The sequence below is a fragment of the Octopus bimaculoides genome, chromosome 7 (assembly GCF_046866305.1).
Source record: "Octopus bimaculoides isolate indiv1 chromosome 7, ASM4686630v1, whole genome shotgun sequence".
In the NCBI taxonomy this organism is placed as follows: Eukaryota; Metazoa; Mollusca; class Cephalopoda; order Octopoda; family Octopodidae; genus Octopus; species Octopus bimaculoides.
In genome coordinates this window covers 62,464,550-62,487,581 of record NC_142934.1, presented here as the reverse complement: position 1 = coordinate 62,487,581, position 23,032 = coordinate 62,464,550, and the positions used below count along the sequence as shown (strand labels likewise).

General features: G+C 37.1%; 1 protein-coding gene across 50 annotated transcripts in view; it reads left to right on the top strand.

Moving 5' to 3' along the window:
- LOC106874649 (protein FAM135A) overlaps nucleotides 1–23,032 on the top strand; it is a 293,022-nt gene that overhangs the window by 147,735 nt on the left and 122,255 nt on the right. For 27 of the 50 annotated variants that reach the window (XM_089355425.1, XM_089355405.1, XM_089355400.1 and 24 more), the window contains 2 exons: nucleotides 11,935–12,014; nucleotides 15,004–15,143. In XM_089355425.1, coding sequence (XP_089211551.1) covers nucleotides 11,935–12,014; nucleotides 15,004–15,143 — 220 coding nt within the window. Of the gene's footprint in view, nucleotides 1–11,934; nucleotides 12,015–15,003; nucleotides 15,144–17,912; nucleotides 17,979–23,032 lie in introns of all 50 variants that reach the window. The other 23 variants (XM_089355398.1, XM_089355397.1, XM_089355392.1 and 20 more) reach the window with 1 other exon arrangement.

The window sequence follows — 23,032 nt, the reverse complement described above, 5'->3', positions numbered from 1 at the left end:
TCCTCTGTGATTGCCTGGAGGACTATGATAAATAAGAGGGGGCTGAGGACGGAACCTTGGTGGACCCCTACCTCTACCCGGAATTCATTGCTGTACTCATTTCCAACCCTCACCTTACTGGCAGCATCTCTGTACATGGCTCGCACAGCTCTCACTAACCATTCTTCTATCCCAAGTTTCCTCATTGACCACCAGATAAGGGATCGGGGGACCCTGTCAAAGGCTTTCTCCATGTCAACGAAAGCCAGGTACAGAGGTTTATCCTTAGCTAGGTATTTCTCCTGCAACTGTCTCACTAGAAATAAGGCATCAGTAGTGCTTTTACCTGGCACGAACCCAAACTGCATCTCATCTAAATTGATTCGCTCCCTAATTAGTTGGGCTATGACCCTCTCTGTAACTTTCATAACCTGATCTAACAGCTTGATGCCTCTGTAATTATTTGTATCTAAAGCGTCACCTTTACCTTTGTAGCAGTTGACTATGATGCTGCTACACCAGTCATTGGGTATGACTCCTTCGTGTATCACCTGGTTCGTAATACGGGTGACTAGGCTATAGCCAACACTGCCAGATATTTTGAGCATCTCTGCAGTGATTCCTGATGGGCCGGGGGCTTTCCCGGTCTTCATACTCTTAATTGCTTTATCTACCCTGGTACTATCAACTCGGATAGCTGGTCCCTCTATTGGGTCGACATACGGCAGGCTCTCTTTCTCCCATTCATTCTCTTTATTAAGCAATCTATCGTAGTGGCATCTCCAGACCTCCTTCTTTGCATCCTCATTTAGTGCAAGCGTACCATCATCCATGCGAACACATTTCTCTCCTACAACATCACTATTCTCTCTCCTACACTGTCTTGCAACACGAAATACCTCGAGTCTTTGGTCCTCACGGCGCAGAACATTGGCAAATCTTTCCTTATCTGCTTACCCTCTGGCTAAATAAACCTGTTGCCTAGCCTCCCTTCTGGCACATTGGTACAATTCCCTGCTACCACCGTTCTTCCAGTCCTTCCAAGCCTGTTTCTTTTGTCTAATAGCCCTGTCTACCTCCTTGTTCCACCACCACATTACTCTGGGTTGGGAGGGGACCTTACACCACCCACAAATCTGGTCGGTGGCTTTCAACAGGTTGTCCCGCAGAAATCTCATATATATATATATATATATATATATATACGACAGGCTTCTTTCAGTTTCCGTCAACCAAATCCACTCACATGGCTTTGATCGGCCCAAGGCTATAGTAGAAGACACTTGCCCAAGGTGCCACGCAGTGGGACTGAACCCAGAACTATGTGGTTGGTAAGCAAGCTACTTACCACACAGCCACTCCTGCGCCTATATATGTTTTATTTTTTCTTTGCTTTTAATCATTGAACTGCAGTGCTGCTGAGGCACTGGTGATCATATAAACACCAACACTTATCTCAAACTAGCAATTATTTAATGATCTTTATTTGTCAAACTGCTGAGTTATGGGACATAGAGAGGCAATGAATACAACATTGGTTTTTAGGTTCTCTCTCTCTCTCTCTCTCTCTTCTCTCTCTCTCTCTCTCTCTCTCTCTCTCTCTCTCTCTCTCACACACACACAGCCGGCTTCTGCACAGTTTGTGTGTACTAAATTCTACTCTAAAGGTATTGCCAAAAAGGCACTGTGTACAGTGGAATTGAACTTAGAACCACATAGCTGCAAAGCAGACTTCTCAACTATACAACCATGCTTATTCCTGTATTTATGTATGTACATTTAATACAGTGAATTTTGTTTAATTGGAACAGATCTGTGTGGAAGTACTTTTGCCCAACTTAATGGGCTATTTCCTAATTATATAAATTTTTATGGAATATATCTGAAGGACAAAACAAAAGCCAAACTACTGTTTTTAGACTTTTGAAAGCAAAAAAATATTAGCTGTGTGTTAATTGGAAATCTATGTTAGCAAATCTAGAAACAATGGACTGCTCTTGAGACACATAAACACGTATATTTATTTGTTCTTGGCAATAGAAGGCAAATTATGAGCAAAAATTAAAAAAAATAAGGTCAATAATAATGAAGTCACTGAGGCCAGAGGTATGGTTAATGACTGGAGTATGGTGCGAGGCTACTTGACGGGTTGACCACATAACTTTGCCCATTTCCATTTTACCGTTGCTTAATATGGTGACTGCATAACAGACAGGCACATTTTTTTAAAGTTTAAAGCAGCATTCTTTTGTTACTTTTGTTACTTTTTCTATCTATCTATTTTGAAAAAAAAAACAACTTGTCCAAAATATGAGGATCAGCTGAAAAGTTTGTAGGCTGACCAAGATACTCATGGAATGTAACCAAATGTGGTTTATTTTTCAAAATAGTCCCTCTTGAGGTTCACACAGTTCCATTGGTGTTGCAGTGCTTGGTTCCCATTGGTGAAGAAGCTTTCATCCTCTTGGTCAAAAAAGTCACCAATGCAGATATAATGTCATCATCACTGTGATACTAGTTCCCAGCCAAGTATTTTTTCATACTGGGGAACAAATGATAGTCAGATGGGGCCAAATCAGGAGAATATGGAGGGTGATTAACCAGTTCAGAGTCACAATCATGCACAGCAGCCATTGAAACCAAGGGCTTATGTGCTAGAGCATTGTCCTGATGAAGTAAGACCCCTTTTGTCCATTTTCCTAAGTGTTTGGTCTTGATAGCCTTCCATAACTGCTTTAGAAAATTGGCATAGTACTTTCCATTGATGGTGTGGTCCTTTTAAAAATAGTCAATAAACACAATGCCCTTTGCATCCCAAAGAACTGAGGCCATCATCTTTCCTGCAGATGAAACAACTTTGGCCTTCTTTGGAGTAAGTGAGGAGGGGGTGTTTCCACTGCATAGATTGTCTCTTTGTCTCAGGCTCAAAGTGATGAAGCCAACACTCATCCTGGCTTAGGAAATGTTAAAGATCTACTTCAAACAATGTCAAATTTTCCTCTGATATGATCAGCCTGGTGCACTTTTGGTCAGGTGTCAGAAGATTTGGTATGCACTGAGGAGAAACCTTCATCACACCAAGTTCACTGAGCAGAATATCCTTCACTCTCTTATGGGATATGCTAATAGCATTTGCTATTTGATTAATAGTCAATCACCTGTTGTCCATCACCTTGTGGTAAACATGATCAGTGTTTTCCTTGGTGATGGTAGTTGCAGGATGTCCAGACCGTGGGTCATTTTTGGGACTCTCCCTTCTCCTCTTAATTTCAGCTGCCCACTTTTGCACTCTTTTACTCTTTTACTTGTTTCAGTCATTTGACTGCGGCCATGCTGGAGCACCGCCTTTAGTCGAGCAAATCGACCCCAGGACTTATTCTTTGTAAGCCTAGTACTTATTCTATTGGTCTCTTTGCTGAACCACTAAGTTACGGGGACATAAACACACCACCATCGGTTGTCAAGCGATGTTGGAGGGGACAAACACACACACACACACACACACACACACACACACACACACACACACACATATATATATATATATACATATATACGACAGGCTTCTTTCAGTTTCTGTCTACCAAATCCATTCACAAGGCTTTGGTCGGCCCAAGGCTATAGTAGAAGACACTTGCCCAAGGTGCCACGCAGTGGGAATAAACCCGGAACCATGTGGTTGGTAAGCAAGCTACTTACCACACAGCCACTCCTGCGCCTGTTGATAAAGGTGGAATGTTATCCCCTAATCTAGCAACCAATTATGACGAGAAGAGAGGATGAAACCCATATACTGACCATAGTCTGTCAACCCTATGTGAAAGGCCTCTCCAAAAAGATACAAGAGATATTTGGCCCATATGATACCAAGACAGTATTCAAGAGTAATACAACACTTAGCAAATATCTCCTTCGAGTAAAACCACCAATAGAAAAGAATATGACCAAAGACTGTATGTACTCCATCCCATGCAGCTGTGGTAGGTTATACGAAGGTGAAATATGTTGCCCCATCAAAATAAGGGTAGAGGAACATCGCAAAACTGTGACATGTGGAGATACTTGGCAGCATGACAATGCCAAATTTTGTCCATTTTCTAGAGAAGTTACTACTAGTTAGTTTTGAAGTCGTCTTTGAACAGTCAAATGTCAGTTTACCTGGAAAGAAACAATGTAATTATCAATAAGAAGAGTTGAAATTAATGCATAGAAAATTTTACAGCTGTAGCATCTCTCCTTCATAGTCAGCCTATGAACTTTTCAGCCCACCCCCCTCATATCAGTACCTCTTCCTTTCCTTCTGGATGTGATACATTGACTTTCTTCTTTGATTTTTCTATTTTTATTTTGCTCTTAATTTTTCACTCTGGATTACCATATTGATGCAGACAAATAAAGTCTGTATTCTGTATCAACAATTTCAAAGGAACATCTAAATTGCCAACTGACACAGATTATGCTAGAAATAATAGAACAGTCAGTTTGCTAAATAACAAAGCTGTTGCAATTTTACTGCTTTCTGCTTGACTTGATACTTGTCTATGTCCCTCAGTCATCTCTATCCATTTATTTCTGAGAGAGAGAGAGAAAGAGAGAGAAAGAGAGAGAGAGAGAGAGAGAGAGAGAGAGAGAGAGAGAGAGAGAGAGAGAGAGAGAGAGAGAGAGAGAGAGAAGGATGAGAACTAGTGTTTTGAAAGCTAACTTATTGTTTATGCCAATACTATGGAATGATATCCCATACTGAAATCCAGTTATGGTACCTGTAGCTTACCCTTTGCTCCATATATCATGAATGTGCCACATTGTAGCAGCTGTCCTGTTTAAATAGCAGTGTATTCCAAATAAACAGCTGAGTCAGTTAATCAGAATCGACAACTATATGTGCATATATGTGTGTGTGTGTGTGTGTGTGTGTTATGCATAATATTTTAAGGCATGAAATTGTAGCAGTATTCAGGATTACTTTGAGGCCACCTAGACTGGTGATATTGTTGAGGCTGATGTTCAATTTGAATATAGGTTGGTCAACATGTAAAGGGAAAGATTGGAAAATTATCATCATCATACGTCTGTTTTCCATGCTCACATGGGCTGGATGGTTTGACAGGAACTGGTAAGGCTGGGGCTGGGGCCCACCAGGCTCCTTTGCTTGTTCTGACTGTGATTTCTGTGGTCAGATGCCTTCCTAATGCTAAACCCTTTACAGAGTGTACTGGTGCTTTTGATGTGGTACCAGCATAAGTACTTTTAATGGGACACCAGCACTAGTATCAATTCTGGTGTGGTGGATAGGTTTTCTTGAATACAGCAAGGTGCCAGGTATCTTGATCCTTTGTCATCTCCTTCATAAGGCTCAGTGTTTAGTAAAGTGTGATGTGTTTAGTAAAGCTTAATGTGAGATCTGAGATGGGGGTGTGCAATTAGGTTCAAAGAAGCAGCAGTAATTGTAGTTGAGACAGAAGAAGCAGAGAAAGGAAGTAGAATGTTTGCGAGCCAGTGGTTTTAATGTATTGGCAAATGGGTCTAGCAGCTGCACAGTCCAATATATGTAAACAATATTTCATTGCATGAAGTTATTGCTACCCCTGAAGGGGAAGCTTAGTCTTTGTAATATGGTTCTGATGGTGCTATATATATGTATAAATATATCATCATCATCGTTTAACGTCCACTTTCGATGCTGGCATGGGCTGGATGGTTTAACTGAGGACTGGCGAGCCAGAAAGCTGCACCAGTTTCCAATCTGATCTGATGCCCTTCCTAACACCAACCACTTCGAGAGTGAAGTGGATGCTTTTATGTGCCACCGGCATGAGGGCCAGTCAGGTGCTTTTTACGTGCCACCTACACAGGAGCCAGTCCGGTGGCACTGGCAAAAATCATGCTCGAATGGTGCTTTTTATGTGCCAACAGCACAGGAGCCAGTCAGCAGCCCTGGCAATGATCACACTCAAATGGTGCTCTTAACGTTCCACTGGCACAGGTGCTTATCAGGCGGTACTGTCATTGGCTAGAACAGTGATTTCACTTGCCTCAACAGGTCTTCGCAAGTGTAGTTTATTGTCCGGGTACTCTTAAATGGGCTGGTTATACAGCACTGGCATAGGCCATGGTTATGGGCTCCCTTGGTTTGCTGGGTCTTCTCAAGCACAGCATATCTCCAAAGGTCTTGGTCACTTGTCTTTGCTTTGGTGAGGCCCAATGTTCAAAGGTTGTGCTTCACCACCTCATCCCAGGTTTTCCTGGGTCTACCTCTTCCACAGGTTCCCTCAACTGCTAGGGTGTGACACTTTTTCACACAGCTGTCCTCATCCATTCGCAACATATGTCCATACCAGCGCAGTTGTCTCTCTTGCACACCACATCTGATGCTTCTTATGTCCAACTTTTCTCTCAGGGTGCTTGCACTCTGTTGTGTATGCACACTGACATTATACATCCATCGGAGAATACTGGCTTCATTCCTTGCAAGCTTACACATGTCCTCAGCAGTCACAGCCCATGTTTTACTGCCATGTAGCATGGCTGTTCACACACATGCATCATGTGTGTCTACCTTTTACATAAAAGTCTACCTTTTACTCTGAATGAGAGGCCCTTTGTTACCAGCAGAAGTAGGAGCTCTCTGAACTTTGCCCTGGCTATTCTTATTCTAGCAGCTACACTTTCAGAGCATCCACCCCCACTACTGACTTGGTCACCATGGTAATGGAAGCTATCAACTACTTTTGGTTTTTCCCCCTGGAATGTGACGGAAGCTGTTCTCTGCACATTTTCAGTGATATATATATATATATATATATATATATATATATTAAGGTATAGCATTTCTATACCCCCATCCGGAATTACTATACTAACATCATTGTCATTGATAGCACTGTGTTTCTTTATAGATTTCAGTGTCTTTGTGAGAAAAGTTTTTAGAAATAAATGGGTAGAACTCTACAATGTTGAAATGAGTGAATTTGTTTCTATACTTATTCTTGGTACTATGCAGTTAGGATATTTCTGTTATTTCAATGCCATATGTTGGTGGCTTTTGTCAATAATATCATTTAATGTGTTTACTAACTACACAAAATTCATTATTCACAGGACTTAGCAGCCTGCAATTTGGGTTTACAGGAAAAGTTTGCTTGCAGTCAATTTGGGTGTTATATAACTTTTGTTTGCCTTAGCATTTTATCTTTTTGTTTGATGGTAGATTAGCTGTTATAAGCTTTTCCTTACTGATGTCTTTCATTGCAGGTATTGATGTTTATTTTCCTATATGTTGTTTTGTTAGGAGTTCATTGTTGTTCTTATCTACTTCATGTTTTTGGTTTTGTCTGCAAATTTATGTAGTCTGCTGGATTTCCTAGTTGTCTTTATGTCTGAGTTGAGTTTGTGCTGGAAATAACTTCTGTGAATACTGAAAGACTGATGTGTTAACTAATATTGAACCACCATAATGTGACAAGGTAATGCAAACTATGCACTGCCGAGAAAAATCATATAATAAACATGTAAACTCACGCTTTAAACAAAGATGCAGAAATAGTATGCAAATGCCACCATTAGAGCAATTTTACCTGAAGAATTCAGTGGAATGAAATGCAATTGGTGTACCAGTTTCAAAAACACAACTGTATTTCTGTAAACTGATCATAATTTTATAACAGATCATCTCTTGATGCTGAATGTCAACAATTCCATTATCATTAAAATTTTCATTGTTGATACATCATGTGAGGAATGCTTTTTGGTACAAAACTTGAAATAATGGAATAGTACTCTAAAAGTAAAATTGTGTGTGTGTGTGTGTGTGTGTGTGTGTGTATAAAAGTGTGTGTAAGTGAATATGTGTGTCATTGTCATTGTCATTTAATGTCCGCTTTCCATGCAGGCATGGGTTGGACAGCTTGACTGAGAACTGGCAAACTAGGAGGCTGCACCAGGTTCCAGTCTGATTTGGCAAGATTTCTACAGCTGGATACCCTTCCTAACATCAACCACTCTGAGAGTGTAGAGGGTGCTTTTTACATGCCACCGGCACAGGAACCAGTCAGGCGGCACTGGCATCAGTCATGTTCAGATGGTGCCAATCAGGCGACACTGGCATCAGCTACGTTCGAATGGTACTTTTTACTTGCCAGTTAGGTGGCACTGGCATCAGCCATGCTCAAATGGTGCTATTTACGTGCCACTGGCATGGGTGCCAGTCAGGAGGCACTAGCATCGGCCATGACTATGATTTTACTTGGTTCAACAGATCTTCACAAGTTTGGCGTATTGCCCAACGGGTGAAGGGTGCTTTTAAACGGGCCAGTTATGCGACACTGACATTGATCATGACTATCATCTCACTTGGCTTGCTGGGTCTTCTTAAGCACGGCATATCACCAAAGGTTTCAGTCAATTGTCATTGCCTCTGTGAGGCTCAATATATATATATATATGTATATATATATATATAATATTTATGTATGTGTATATACATACATATAAGTGTGTAGTAAATATATTTATATGTGGGTGTGTTTGAATCTTTGTAAAAATGAGAAAACACCCAGAAATTTGAACTTTGAAACAATAGCTGCAGTGAAATATTAATAAGTTATCTTTTCTTTAAATAGCTTTCACTCCCATTGATAGCTAGCATTTCCTCTAAAATTTCATGAGAAAAAAAAAAAAAAAAAATTCTGTATCAGTAATTGCTATGGTATTAATTACTTTAGTAATATAGCATATCCTGGCTTCTATAGGATGCTTTATTACTGAAAAAATAAAAAAGAAAAGAAACGAAAATTAAATTAAAAATCTTTTAATTTCTGTAATCTTAACAAGAAATTGTATGTTTTTTAGAAATATTTATTTTGGTTTAATCTTATAGATTTATTATTTCGAAATATATATATATATATGTAATAATTCCCTTTATATAAATATAAACAAATAATTATATTCTTGGGAATAGAAATTTCCCTTATGAATTTTTTTACACACTGGCTTCTTGATAAAATTCTTGTAAAAGAGTTTTATCCCTTTTTGAATTTATTTATCAAATATATATATATATATATATATATATATATATATATACACACTTGACTGACTTATTGGGAAAAAAAAATATCTTCATGGGATTCTAAAGAAGCTGTTATGTTTCTAGAATATGGGTAGTCTTCTAAACTTGTTCTCCTCCAAAATGTATTGGATTACTAAATCTTGTATTAGTGACATTCTTTGGATATTTCTGAATGTCACATGTTTAGGTAGAGGAGGGCACTGCATAGTATCAGCAAATAATAAGAGATTTCAATCTAATCTCTGCCCCTTTTTTTTCCTTTCTCTTAACCTTTTTGATACTAACCCCTCAGAGACTGCTCATGGTTGTATGATATAAATTTACTGCTTTAACCCTTTAACATTCAAATTAGTCTGTCAAATGTTCTCCATATTCATTCACATTGTTTTGAATTAATCATGCATTATCTGGTAGTGTTGAGATTTTGATGATGTGATTGTTTATTTTTAGAACAACCTTTTAGGGTAGGAGTGAGAGGCTGGATCTGGCCAGTTTGCACATAAAATAGATAGAATATTTGAGCCAGATGTGACCAGTTTAAATGCTAAAAAGCTTATGTGATGTAAATTAAAACCTTGCATCAAAATTGCATGTTCATTTATGCTCCAAACACCAGCTTAAAAATGACAAAGTTATTTTACTGAACTCTTTATCATATATTTTCAAAATGAACTGAAATATATGCAGTGTATTTCAACAGAAATATGGTAACAAAAGGCTTAAGTTTCAGCTATAATTAAATGTACATGAATTACACGCTTTTGTAAATAGAAGTGTTTTTGCAGAGCTTGTTCAAGTCATTATTAATATGTTGCTGTTTTCTGATCAATACAGATTTTCTGAGATTAGTATTTTTGTTCTTATTTTATAATGAAAATGAGTATTTATTCTTATCGAGCTTGTTTCTTAATATCTTTTGCTTGTGACCTTTGAAATGTATGATATGGTATACCTTTATAAACAGCACCAGATTTTTAACCATCTCTGTGATTTGTAATTAACCCTTTCGATATCAACATGGCTGAAACCACATCTGGCTCTGTAGTAGAAATGTCTTGTTTTCATAAGTTTTGCATTAAAATCTTCCACCAAACCTTAGTCACAATTTATGTTCCTAACCCTAGCTTAATGATAACTAAGTTATTTTAGTAATTTCTCTGTTATATTTAAAATTAATTGAAAGAAGCACAGAGCATCTCAAAATAAACATGGTAAAGAAAGGGTTAAATACACTGCAAGAAATGTAAGCAGATGACAAAAAAAAAAAAGAGATTGACTTGACCTGAATTTTGATCCTAGTTGGGATCTCTTCAGAGAACAGACATCTGCTTCTGTCTGAGCAGAGGGAAGAGAGAGAGAGAGATAGATAACTATTTCTTGCCAGTAGATGGTATGTTTTTACAAATTTTGTTAGTCTAGTTGCCATAAATAGTGTTTGTGCTGGTTATGTAGTCAGTATTATTAATAATATTGACTATGTAGCTAGCAAATGTTATTAATTATTGATACAATAAATGGTGTGTGTTCAATATTCTGAAATGTATATAAAGCCACACAAGTTATTTAGCTATCACTGTGATGTATAATTGAACAGACTTAGACAAATGTAAACAAATCGACAGAAAAGAAATGGGGGATTGTCCTGATATAGTCTAATTGTAGATGAGATAGTGTGAGAGACTTCACACTTATCTATTCATAGAAAGGTATATAACTCATGGCTATAATAATTATAGTCATGAAGCCACACTGATATAGCATTAAAAAACAATGGAAAAGAAACTAGTTTCCATTCCTAATATAAAAACTGAGAAGCTTATGCTCTAATGTTTCTTCTATAGACTTCTAGTAATGTCTGCATGGCTGTGTGGTTAAGAAGTTTGTTGGGGAACTAAATGGATTGGGGTTCAGTCCCATCCTCCTTCGTAGCTGGTGTTCTATACTAAAGCCACAAGTTGACTAATACCTTAGGAGCAAAGTTTTCTGACAGAACCTGAAGAAGCCTGTCAAAGCACTATTCGAGCGTGATTGTTACCAGTGTCACCTTACTGGCACTTGTGCCTTGGCACATGAAAAAATATTCGAGCGAGGTCGTTGCCAGTGCAGATGTGTGTTGGCATCAGGAGGGGCATCCAGTTGTAGAAACTCTGATCCAGTGTAGTCTCCACTGACCCATGCAGGCATGGAAAAGTGAATGTAAAATGATGAAGGGAGAAGGATGAGGATGAATTCTAATTTTGTTGTTAGCTTTTATTTTCTATTTTCTATCTTTTACTTGTTACAGTCATTAGACTGTGGCCATGCTGGGGTACCTCCTCGGAGAATTTTAGTCAAACAAATGAAACTCAGTACTTATTTTTTGTAAAGGCTGGTCCTTATTCTATTGGTTTCTTTTGCTGAACTGCTAAGTTACGGGAACGTAAACATACCAACAAGCAGTAGTGGGGGACAAACACACACACACATGCATGTACACATACTTGGTGGGCTTCTTTCAGTTTCTCTCTACCAAATCCACCCACAACATTTTGGTCGACCCGAGGCTATATTAGAAGACACCTTCACAAGGTGCCACACACTGAGATTGAACCCAGAACCACATGGTTAGGAAGCAAACTTCTTACTACTCAACCACGCTTGTGCCTATATCTACAAATATATGTTTCAATTACTTTAACATGTATTTGCTGTTCTATAATTTCACTCAGAAAATATCTTGTGAATTGGTTATTTAAGAAGAAGAAAAAAAAAAAAAAAATCAATGTATGTAAAGTTCCATATGAACCTTTCAAGAATTCCATTATATTTATCAATATAATATAATGATAAAGAGCATGGTTTTGTAAGTACTTTTGTTTTCTTAATGTTTATTATTTTTTTTCCAGGTATTATCAGGTACGAGTTGGTTTAAAGACACCTGCAAAATTACCATGTAAAACTGAAGTCTCTCTTCCCAAAAATACAGGTATGTTTTTCAGTATCTTTATGCGTAATTGCTATTGCTTGATGTCTGTTTTTCCATGCTGTCATGGTTAAAACTTTGCTAGCATAGTTTCTTTTGATTTTATGATTATGGTTTCTGAAAGAATGTGATCAAGTTGCAGCAACAACATAGTAGGGTACTTTTTTTCAGTAAATTCTGTCATTTCATTAAATCTAATCCTGTACTTGTTCACGCAACAGCTGATTTCAAGAATTGAGGACAAATGAACTTTCATTATTTAAATTATATATATTTGTGTCTCCTTGTCTTGATATTGTGTGGTTGCTGTAAATGAATGTCATTAATTTTCAATATTCTGTGAAAACTTGTCTGATCATGAGGAAATATCTTGCTTGGAAATGGTAGTGGTTGACAACAGAAAGGGCTGCGTCCAACCAGAGAAAATCTGTCTCAATAAATGATGATAGTGATGAGATTTTGCCTTGGCTGAAAGATATTAGCTTTCTAGATACAATATCTTCTTTTTCTCCCACTTCAGTTTTAACTGTTGTGATAGAATGGACTTCGTATGTTTCTTATGACACCAACACTGAAGAGATTACCATAAAGTTATCAGAACTGTCTTAAATCTCTATCAGTTTTATTTTGAAGTGACCATGCCTTGTTGATTACTAATAGTGTATACCAAATTGATCAAGCATATTTCATTATTTATTTAAATTTGTATATGTAAAGGGATACATTAAAGACTCTATTTCAAAACAAGAGCAAATACATTAGTTAATTTTTAATTGTATTTGAACACACTTAGTGGGATGATCACCTGTCAGAAATGATAGGGAAAATATTGCATGTTTTTGTAAAGTACAAAATGGTCTATAAAATGTTTCTGTTGTTATCTGTAGTTGTTATCACTATCATCATCATCGTCTCACGTCCATCTTCCATGCATGCATGGGTTGGACAGTTCACAGAAGCTGGCCAGTTAGAAAACCTACCCTTTGCTACTGTGTCTATTTTGGCTGGGTTTTTATGGCTGGATACCCTTCCTAACACCAACCATTCTGCAGAATGGACTCAATGCTTTTTACAGGGCACTAGCACAGGCAAGGTTAGTTTTGGTATGATTTTTACAGCTGGATGCCCTTCCAAATGCCAACCACTTTACAGTGTGGACTGGATGCTTTTTATGTATGGTTTATTATTTTTGAAAGTTAGAGGCAGAAGGGCAAATGCCCTTGTCTATTTACAAGAACTCTAAGGCTCTGTGTGTATGAATGCACCCACATATGTGTTGGTTTCTGTTTGTATTTGCTTATTTTCACATTGATACCCATTGCCTAGTGGTGGTCTAATCATCTAAAATTAGGTTTAGTTTAGTGCAAAGTGCAATCTACAAATGTAATATTGGTTTCAAATTCTGGCAGAAGGCCAGCAATTTCAGGGGACGAGGTAAGCCAATTATATTAACCTGATACTTATTTTATCGACCCCGAAAGGATGAAAGACAAAATTAACCTCAGTGTAATTTGAATTCAGAACTTAAAGACGATGAAAATGCTTCTATGCATTTTGCCTGGCATGTTAATGATTCTGCCAGCTCGCCATCTTATAAATAGAACTGTGATATTTCTGAGTATAAATACTACCATCAATATTAGCTATTGTTATGTCCATATTTCTGTGTAATTAGTGGTTGATTGGCACTCCAGCCATAACCATCTCATCTCTCTCTTAGATGTAAGGAATCCAAGACTAGGTATGTCTTCTAAGATGGTAGCATGTGTTTTGAGGGAGATTTTGGCTATTATTTCTAGCAGGTTGAGCGACTACATAAAGCAAAGTTTCTCAAACTTTGTCTTCAGCATACCACTTTTAATGTGTTCAGTAGTGTTGGTGTGCCCTGTTTGAAGAATATAGTGTTACATGGTTGGATACCATACAACAGGAAATTAACATGTATTATTTGTTTTTAATTTGATTTAATTTAACTTAATTTAAAGGGCTCATATCCTTCCAAGGTTGATATAATTGACTGTTATTTCCCCTAAACTTTCTTGTCTGTGCCTGTGTAAGAAATCAGTTTCATTTAATTTAACGTTACATTTTTAATGAGATAAATGAGCTTAGCTCTTTCTTACAAGTAACTTAATTTTAGGTACAACTTCAGAGAGTTACACCCTTATAATATTCACAGTTGACGTCATTAAATACAAGTTTCTGGTTGTAAACATTGCTGAAAGCTTGTGTTTACAATGACGAGCAGACAGGAACAGCTATAGGTTCTCTACACACTTCCTAATCAAAGAATACCAGAATTTTGTCGAGGAAGAGGTTGAAAAAGATCTTTTGCTCTGGATTCATTTATATATTCCATAAATTCTTATTCTTATTGCAGTTTGTCTGGAACAGATTGAATGAATTGATAGTCAAATTCACTAATCTTAGGAAAGTAGGTATCTAATTCCTCATATAGTGAAATAAAATGCTTCTGGACTTAACATACTGGCATCATTGATGTCTTCTACTTTTGTACATTTATCAGTTCTTTCACTTCAAATCGAACTAGAATACTGAGCCATGGTAACATCATCATCATCATTTAATGTCTGTTTTCCATGCTGGTATAGGTTGGCTGGTTTGTCTGGATCCATCAGGCTGCTGGACTATGCTGAGCTCCAATGGCTTATTTGCCATTGCTGGATGCCCTTCCTTATGCCAACCACCTTATGGTCTCCACTGGGTGCTTTTATCATGCCACTGGCACAAATGAGGTCGCTAAGTAAGTTGCAAGACAGGACCCCACCATTACTCTGTGTGTGTGTGTGTGTGTGTGGAGATTAGGGAGGAGGAAGTGGCTTTATACATTTTTATTATGCAAATTGTTATATTCCTATTATATAAATAATTCAGTAAGAAGTGTGTCTATTCTTGTATATTAAAATATAACTATATTCATTCTGCTTTTGAATTGTCCTGTTGTATATTTTGTTATTATTTTTGTTTTCAGAAAACCCTCATGTCCTTCCAGCTAGTATTATCAATGGGGTTGCTGTTAGCAAGACCTTTCAAATTCTTTATCGTAATGAAGATGTTGTTGTAAATGATATCATTCTCTTTCGGATACATGTTCTTGTTGACAGTTCCAAGGTAAGGACTTTTCATTATTTTATTTACTTTCTGCACTAATAACTAGCACTACAAGTTTTATTAGTTTTAGTGTATTCATAATATGGTCTTAATTTGGAATTTCCTAAACTACCATCTTCCAATTAATCTGTTAGTAAATTACTTTCTATGATGTAATCTGGATGTTTTTAAAGAAAATCAAGCAAATAATATTTTGGAAGTTATATTTTGTAGAGTTTCTGTAGAGTAAGCCTTCTCATAGAAATTGCTTAATCCTGTTGCAGCTATATTCCTTAGGAGTTGACAGCTTGTTTCAATTAAATCAAGATCTTGGAAGGGTTTTTTAATAACTGTATATATTGTTTGTTGTTGATTAATTCCAGGTCAACCCTGATCAAACAGATTTATGGTCTAAAGCAGTGATTCTAAACTGGGGTCTATACGACCCCTGGTGGTGGTGGGGGTCCGTGTAAGATTTTTTTTTTTTGAAGCAAAATAGTAAATTAGGGATCCACAGTAATATTTTAAAGGTCTATGAAAAAATACATTGAAATGCATTTATTACAAGAAACAGCTAGGTTTTCCTTCTCTAACGTTTTACATAGGTCAACTTACACAAGTTATTGTGTCAAAAACCAAATAAGAATTTTGAAAGAAGCATCTATAAAACTAATTTTTTACACATCGAATTGCTTTGGGGGGGTCCACCAGAATAGAATAGTAGTCAAAGGGGTCCATAGGTAAAAAAAATGGTTGAGAACCACTGGTCTAAAGTATTCCAGCTGTGACAATCCAGATTACATGATCTAAATGTGTCATTTTCTTTTTTCTCATAAAACCACAAGATGTAGTTTGAGGTAGATTTGGCTGCTATTTTATATAGGTAGAATATTATGCTGGTGTTGTCCAAATGTTATTTCACAGTATCATTTAAGTTGTAATGTGATATTAAGTAAGATTTTAATTTAAATTTGATTGCCTTAATTTGAGCTGTGCCAATGGGATTTGTATTAAAAAGCTTAAAGTTTTAAAAGTAATCATTTTATTTGTTATACTTTTATTTTTATTTTCTTTGAGAAAGACAGGCAAAGGCTGAATAACACTGTGTAACAAAATTTGAATTTTTTTAATCTTTGGTTAGTAAATGTTACTTCCTAGGTTCTTCTATCTAGAAATCAAAAGAAATGACTTTTCTTCCCTTCAAACTTTGCTTTTGTGACCTGGACATCTATGTTTTGAAACTGACCTATTTTCCATTACATTTCAGACAGATTCAGTGCTGAGTTGCTGAAGCAGAAATATCGTTATAGCAAATATTCTGCTCAATAGCGCAGATCTGCTTGTCAGTTGCTTGGCCATAACCAGTTGAGCATGTCCCTTAGGGGCTGACAATATGTGCATCTCTGATCATGAGCAGGAGCAGTGGGGGAATATCATAGCCATGTGTTGAGAGTGATATTGAATAAATGTAGCAAAAGTAAAGTTTGAAGGAAATATTAGCCATTTTTCATATTTTCTAGGGCTAAGCAAATAGGAAATAACAGTTGCTACCCAAGGACAAAAATTGTGTAACACAGTGTAATTTCTAAATTTGAACCTTTGCACAAAGTTCTGAAGCAGGTATTTTACAATCCTGTTATCCAGTTATTTCGCTATTAACTAGAATTGCTACTAACTTTGCAGTTAGGTCATTCAGTTCAGCTTGTCAAATTATTCATTGAGGTGTTTTAATGATAATCTACAATTAGTCCACATGAAACTTCCTATATCAAAATGGTTTCATTTCTGAAATCTCAATTTTTCTCTTTGATACTGCATGCATTTTACTTCCTTAATCTGTTGTTAAAGATTAGCATTCCAGTGTTAAGCAATCAAGTTCATTTGAATTCTTTTCTGTTAATCTTCAAGATCTTTTGATAACTAGTGATGTTTATCTGGCTTAGTGAAGAAATATTTGTTAGTAAAATTATTCTTCACATTCAACAACTGATTCCTGGCAATTGAGTCAAGTGCTACAAGTGAAACTGTACTGGTTTTCACTGCTATTTTAAGGGGATAATTACTTATAATCTCTTATACTCTCACCCATGTCCCTTATGTATATGCCTTTTTTTCTCTTGCTTTCTGTGCCCAGACCCCTGTTACTCACCACTCAATCCTTCCCTCTTATCAATCCCACTGTACTATGCTGCCAGTGTGACTAAAGACAGTAGTGGATCTTGTCTTCTGTTTACTGCACATTGCACTCTCTCTATGTAACTTATGGAGCTTTTTCCAAAACAAATTCAAGTTATTATTCAGAATTATATTTTGATAATTTTTCCTCCTTATAAAGTTTGAAAATAGATAATTTTTTTTACTTAAATCTAGATACCATTATTGGTTGTACTATTATTTGTTTCAATTTGTTCATTTTTAATCATAATCTTTCATGTGGTTTAACCCCATTGCTTAGGTATGCTTAGCAGAGTTCACTCTGTTGCAAGGAGTCAGGTCAGGTCTTTAGTCTAAAGTTAATTCCATCCACCCTCCTATCCATTACAGAGGCTTTGATTATAGTCATGGGTGCTGCCTTATTATTTTTCTTCTGTGATTAAACAAAAAAAAAAAATGAAGAAAAGCCATATTTTGAAACCCAGCAAATTTGACTTTGAAGGGCGTCATGCTCTAATAGAGCTGTTATTGCACCATTGCACATGCTGTTATTGTGGAATCATTTGTTTGATAATTTATTGTTGTTATCTGTATAGTGCTGCTAACAGGGTTGGGGCCGTGTATTTCTATCTGTAGATGCAACTGTGTGACAACTGCTATGCTTACAATGCAGTTTATACGAAGGAAGAAGAACTTTCTCAGGTGGGTATTAATTTTAAGGTATAGGTCCTTGTTTTACACACCTTGCCTGTAAGTGGGTTAAAAGCTATGCAATTTTATTTTATGAAATCTTGTGTGCATACCTTTAAAAAAAATAGAGAAATGGAAAATGGTATATTGCAAACCCATTATTCCATTTGCACCAGACTATTGCTGCATGTTTCATTGATCCCCTCCCCCCAACCATTATTGTTTTCATTTTATAGTTCTTAATTGTAGTCCCTCATTATGTAAAGATTAATTTATAATTTCACATAAATGCAAATGTACACATACATGTGCCGATACAAAATTTTAGTTGGCTGAGATTATCACAGTGTGTCATAGGATCTGTGAGTCTTATGTCATAAGTTTGGGATTGTTATGGATATATTTTCTCAGAATAATTATTTCTTTATTTTTCTCAAATCAGTTGTGATTTATCAATCATAAATTTTATAGTTTTTATTTATTTATTTTTTTGTTTTTTGAAGTTTGATAAACCATTATCAACTCTAATCTGTGACATGAAGGAGTTAAATTCTGAAACTACTCAAGATTCATTGAAGTAGGTTCCTCTGGTTTCTGTCAAGAAGAATTTGAGATCAGCAATGCTAAATATTTGGAGAAGGGAGAAACAAGAAATTCCATTTATGTGCATTATTGTGGCTTCTTTTATTTATTTATATATATCTGTAATGAATACAGCAAAGAATTTAGTGGTCAAGTATGAGTTCACCAGGGTTTGGTTATCAATCTCCTCTGATTTTTCATAGTTCTCCTGGCCTTAACAGAAGAATTTAAGACAGGTTGCCCATGTGAACTCCTCTATGCTGAAGACCTTGTCTTTATACCTTATAGCTGAAACTGTAGGAGAATTAGAAATGAAATTTCAGGTGTGGAAGCAAAACCTGAATGCAAAAGCTTTAAAATCAAATTGAGCAAAGACTAAAGTTCTTGTAAGTAAGAAACCAGACTGGACACTAATCCCTTCAGGTGAATTTGATATGTAGAGAAAATGTAAATAGACATTTTATACAGTGTACTGGGTGAAAACTATGTATACAAGAGGTGCAATGGAATCTCAGGAAGGTTAGCAGAGAAAGTAAACTTTGTGGCAGATGCATAAATGCAATAAGCACTAAGAGCAGACAGGAAATAAATTTTCTGTAATGTCCAGAAGGATTTTTAGAGGTACTTTATTGTTTCTTTTATCTAGGAGACCTAATTAACTATGGAAGCAGATGTTCTGAAAGAATAGATACTAGAATAAGAACTGGCTAGACAAAGCTCAGAGAGCTATTACCTCTGTAATAAAATGCCTATCTCTCAAAGTGAAAGGTAAAATGTATGATGCTTGTATATGGGCAGTAATGGTATATTGCTGTGAAACTTGGACCATGAATGCAGAGAATGTGTGAAGACTAAAGAGAAATGAAGATCGCATGCTCCACTGGATGTGCAAAGTTAGTGTGCATGTATGACAAAGTACAAATGTACCGAGAGAAGAATTGAGTATAAGAATCATTAAATGTGGTGTACAAGAGAAAAGAAGGCTATGTTGATATGGTCATGTGATGTAGATGGATGAGGACAACCATATGAAGTGCTGATCTCTAAACTTCTGGAACCTCTGGAAGAGGGAGACCTGCGAAGATGTGAGATGAAGTAGTGTAGACCAACCTCAAAACATTGAGCCTCGCAGAGAGGAGATGACAAAGGACTAAGATGAATGGCAATATACTCTGCTTGAGGAAACCCGTCCCTCTCAACAAAAATGAGGACCTGTCAATCCTTCCCTCTACCACTCATCTTCTAACACCCATCTCTCCATCAATCTCCTAATTGCATTCCTACTCACTTATTCCTACCATTTATTCCATCCCTACATTTCACATTGTATCCCTATTATTCTTCCTTATCACCTTTTATCCCCACCACTTCTGCTTCTTTCTCCTCTTCGGCCTCTTTCTCCTCTTCTGCCTCTTTCTCCTCCTCTGCCTTCCCTCATCTGCACTTCCTCTCTCGCCTCCTCCTCCTCTCTCTCATCTGTCTCCCTCTCATCTGTATCACTCCCCTCTCACCACTCACCCTGTTGTCACCCCTCACCTTGTCACCCCTCATCCCTTTCCCTTTCACCTCCTGTCCCACCATTCACACTGCACTCACCACCGCCTCCTCTCTCCATCTCCCCTCCCCATCTCCATCTCCCCTCCCCATCTCCCCTCCCCATCTCCCCTCCCCATCTCCCCTCCCCATCTCCCCTCCCCATCTCCCCTCCCCATCTCCCCTCCCCATCTCCCCTCCCCATCTCCATCTCCCCATCGCCCCTCCCCTCCCCAGCACCATCCCCTCCCCAACACCATCCCCTACCCCCTCCCCCTCCCCCTCCCCCCCCCTCCCATACACATACCCCTCCCCTACCCCATACCCCTACCCCATACCCCTCCCCTATCCCCCTCCCCTATCCCCCTATCCCCCTCCCCTATCCCCTCCCATATCCCCCTCCCCATATCCCCTCCCACTTACTACCACACCACCTCTCCTCCCTCACACTCCCCTGATGCCCGTCCCCCAATAACCCCCCCCTCTCAGTGGAAGCTATTTATCTCCTCTTCAGCAAGGTACTCTATTCCTGTCCTTCCTTCAATACAATACTCCATTCAGTTGAGGAGTCTTGTCTTATTTGTACTCGGTAACCTCATGAGTGTCATGTAAGAAGTACACTCTGTAAAGTGATTTGTTGTAGGAACTCTGCCAATGCAGACATTTGGTTTGCCAATTCCTGTCAAATTATCCAACCCATGCCAGCATGGGAAACATGTTAAACAATGATGATTTTATATATAGCTTTTTTTCCCACTTGTTCCAGTCATTAGGCTGCAGCCATGTTAGGGCACCTCCTTAAAGAATTTTAATTGAATGTATCAATGCCAGTACTTATTTTTTTAAAGCTTGGTATTTATTCTATCAGTCTCTTTTACCGAACCACCAAGCTATGGGGACATAAGTATACCAGCACCAGTTGTTAAGCATTGCTGGGGGACAAACACACACACACACACACACACATGATAAACTTCTTTCAGTTTCCATCTATCAAATCCGCACACAAGGCTTTGTTGGCCTGAGGCTATAGTAGAAGACACTTGCCCAAGGTGCCATGCTGTAGGATTGGACCTGAAGCCATGTGTTTAGGAAAGAAACTCCTAACCACACAGGAGTAGCATTTTATTTATTTTCATACTTGTTATTGTACTTATGATATGTTTATTGGGATCTTTGTTGAAATGTTTAGATGTATTCTCTACTGTTTTTTCTCAGAGCATCTAGATGGGTGTTAAAAAAAATAAAGTGTTAACCATCGTAAGTCAATATAATAGAATTTTGATATTTCAACCAGGAAACTAATATTTTTCATTTACCCTTTCACTGCAAAATTAAATTCCATGGTTATTCCAGTAATGATGTTAACCCTTTAGCATTTAATCCGGCCATATCAGGCCCAAATATTTTACCTGTTTTATGTCAAAACTGACCACATCCAACCTTCCACATCTACCTTACAATGTTATTCTAAAGTTATACAAACACACCATTGAAATCGTGAAGCTACAAGATAATGCATAATTAATTCAAAGCAATGTGAATAAGTAATACATTTGACAAAGAAATGTGAATGCTAAAGAGTTAAATATCTGCCAAAAAGATAGTTTTGGTAGTTTCTGCAAGTCCTGTTGCTTCAATAAACTTGATTTATCTCAACAGGAAGTAGTTTCAAGCATGACATTCCTCAATGAAAGCTAGATTGGTATATAAAACAGCTTACTGCAGTTAAGGGTGACAAAATTTTAAGTAGACAAATCTGCAGTAAAAGGGCCTAATTTTTGTATTTTGTTATATTTCTAAATCTTTAGAATTCCCTCTCTTTTTCTCCAATGTAATGTTTTGTTATAAATAATGGTTTCACATTTTGGCACAAGGCCAGGAACTTTGTGGGAAGGAGTAAGTCAATTACATCGACTCCAGTGCCCAACTGGTACTTATTTTATGACCCTGAAAGAATGAAAGGCAAAATCGACCTCGGCAAAATTTGAACTCAGAATGTAGTGACGGATGAAATGCCACTAAGCATTTTGCCCAGAGTATGAAATATTCTGTTATAATAATAACAATATGAAATAAGTGACTTACTGTTGTTGTTTTCTTTTCTTTTAAGAATTCTCATTTCCCATCACTTATATCCTGCTTATTTACATCTCTAAGCATCTGCTATAGCTACCTCAATACCCTGATGTTCATGCCTTGAATATTTACCACTTTTTACCACTTAGACACTGCACTTGCCCTAAGTAGTTGCACCCTTTTAGTAGTGAACCCCAATTAATCCACAATTTCAACCCATAGTTATTACAATTATAAAATCTTCCCGATGCTTAATTCCAATTAATTTTTATAAATAATTTGTGTTGTGTTCGTCAATGTTATGACATCAAATGAATACTTTATATATTTTGCAGGATAAATGTTAATGTTTGCTTGATGATATGCAACTTTATTTATGTAATGGTTTTATTTGTTTTATGATATTTTTCTTTATAAATGTATTATTCAAGACTGTACGATGTTCTTATGTCTCTATTTAGAAAATACTTAATTGAAGTAGAAAATGGCTCAGGATTGAGCATCTGATTGGTAGAGAATGTTATTTCTAATGTCATCTTATGCTGCAGACAATAATATCTGTCTACAGACAGTTGAGACTAAAAGTCTTTATAATGTTGGAATATTGGATTCATAAAACGAGAGATGGATTGGAAAAATTGGAAACAGTACCATATTGAACTATTGTTATTGTTTTTGTCGTTGTTGTCATCATTATTTTAGTACCTATTTTTCCATGCTTGCATTAAGTTGGATAGAATTAATTGAGGCAGATTTTCTACAGCTGGATGTCCTTCCTGTTACCAACCCTGATTCCAAGCAAGCTAACATTGCCCCATGTCCAGACATGTTTCCACAGAAGAATAGAAATGAATGATACTCCTTGTCTGTTG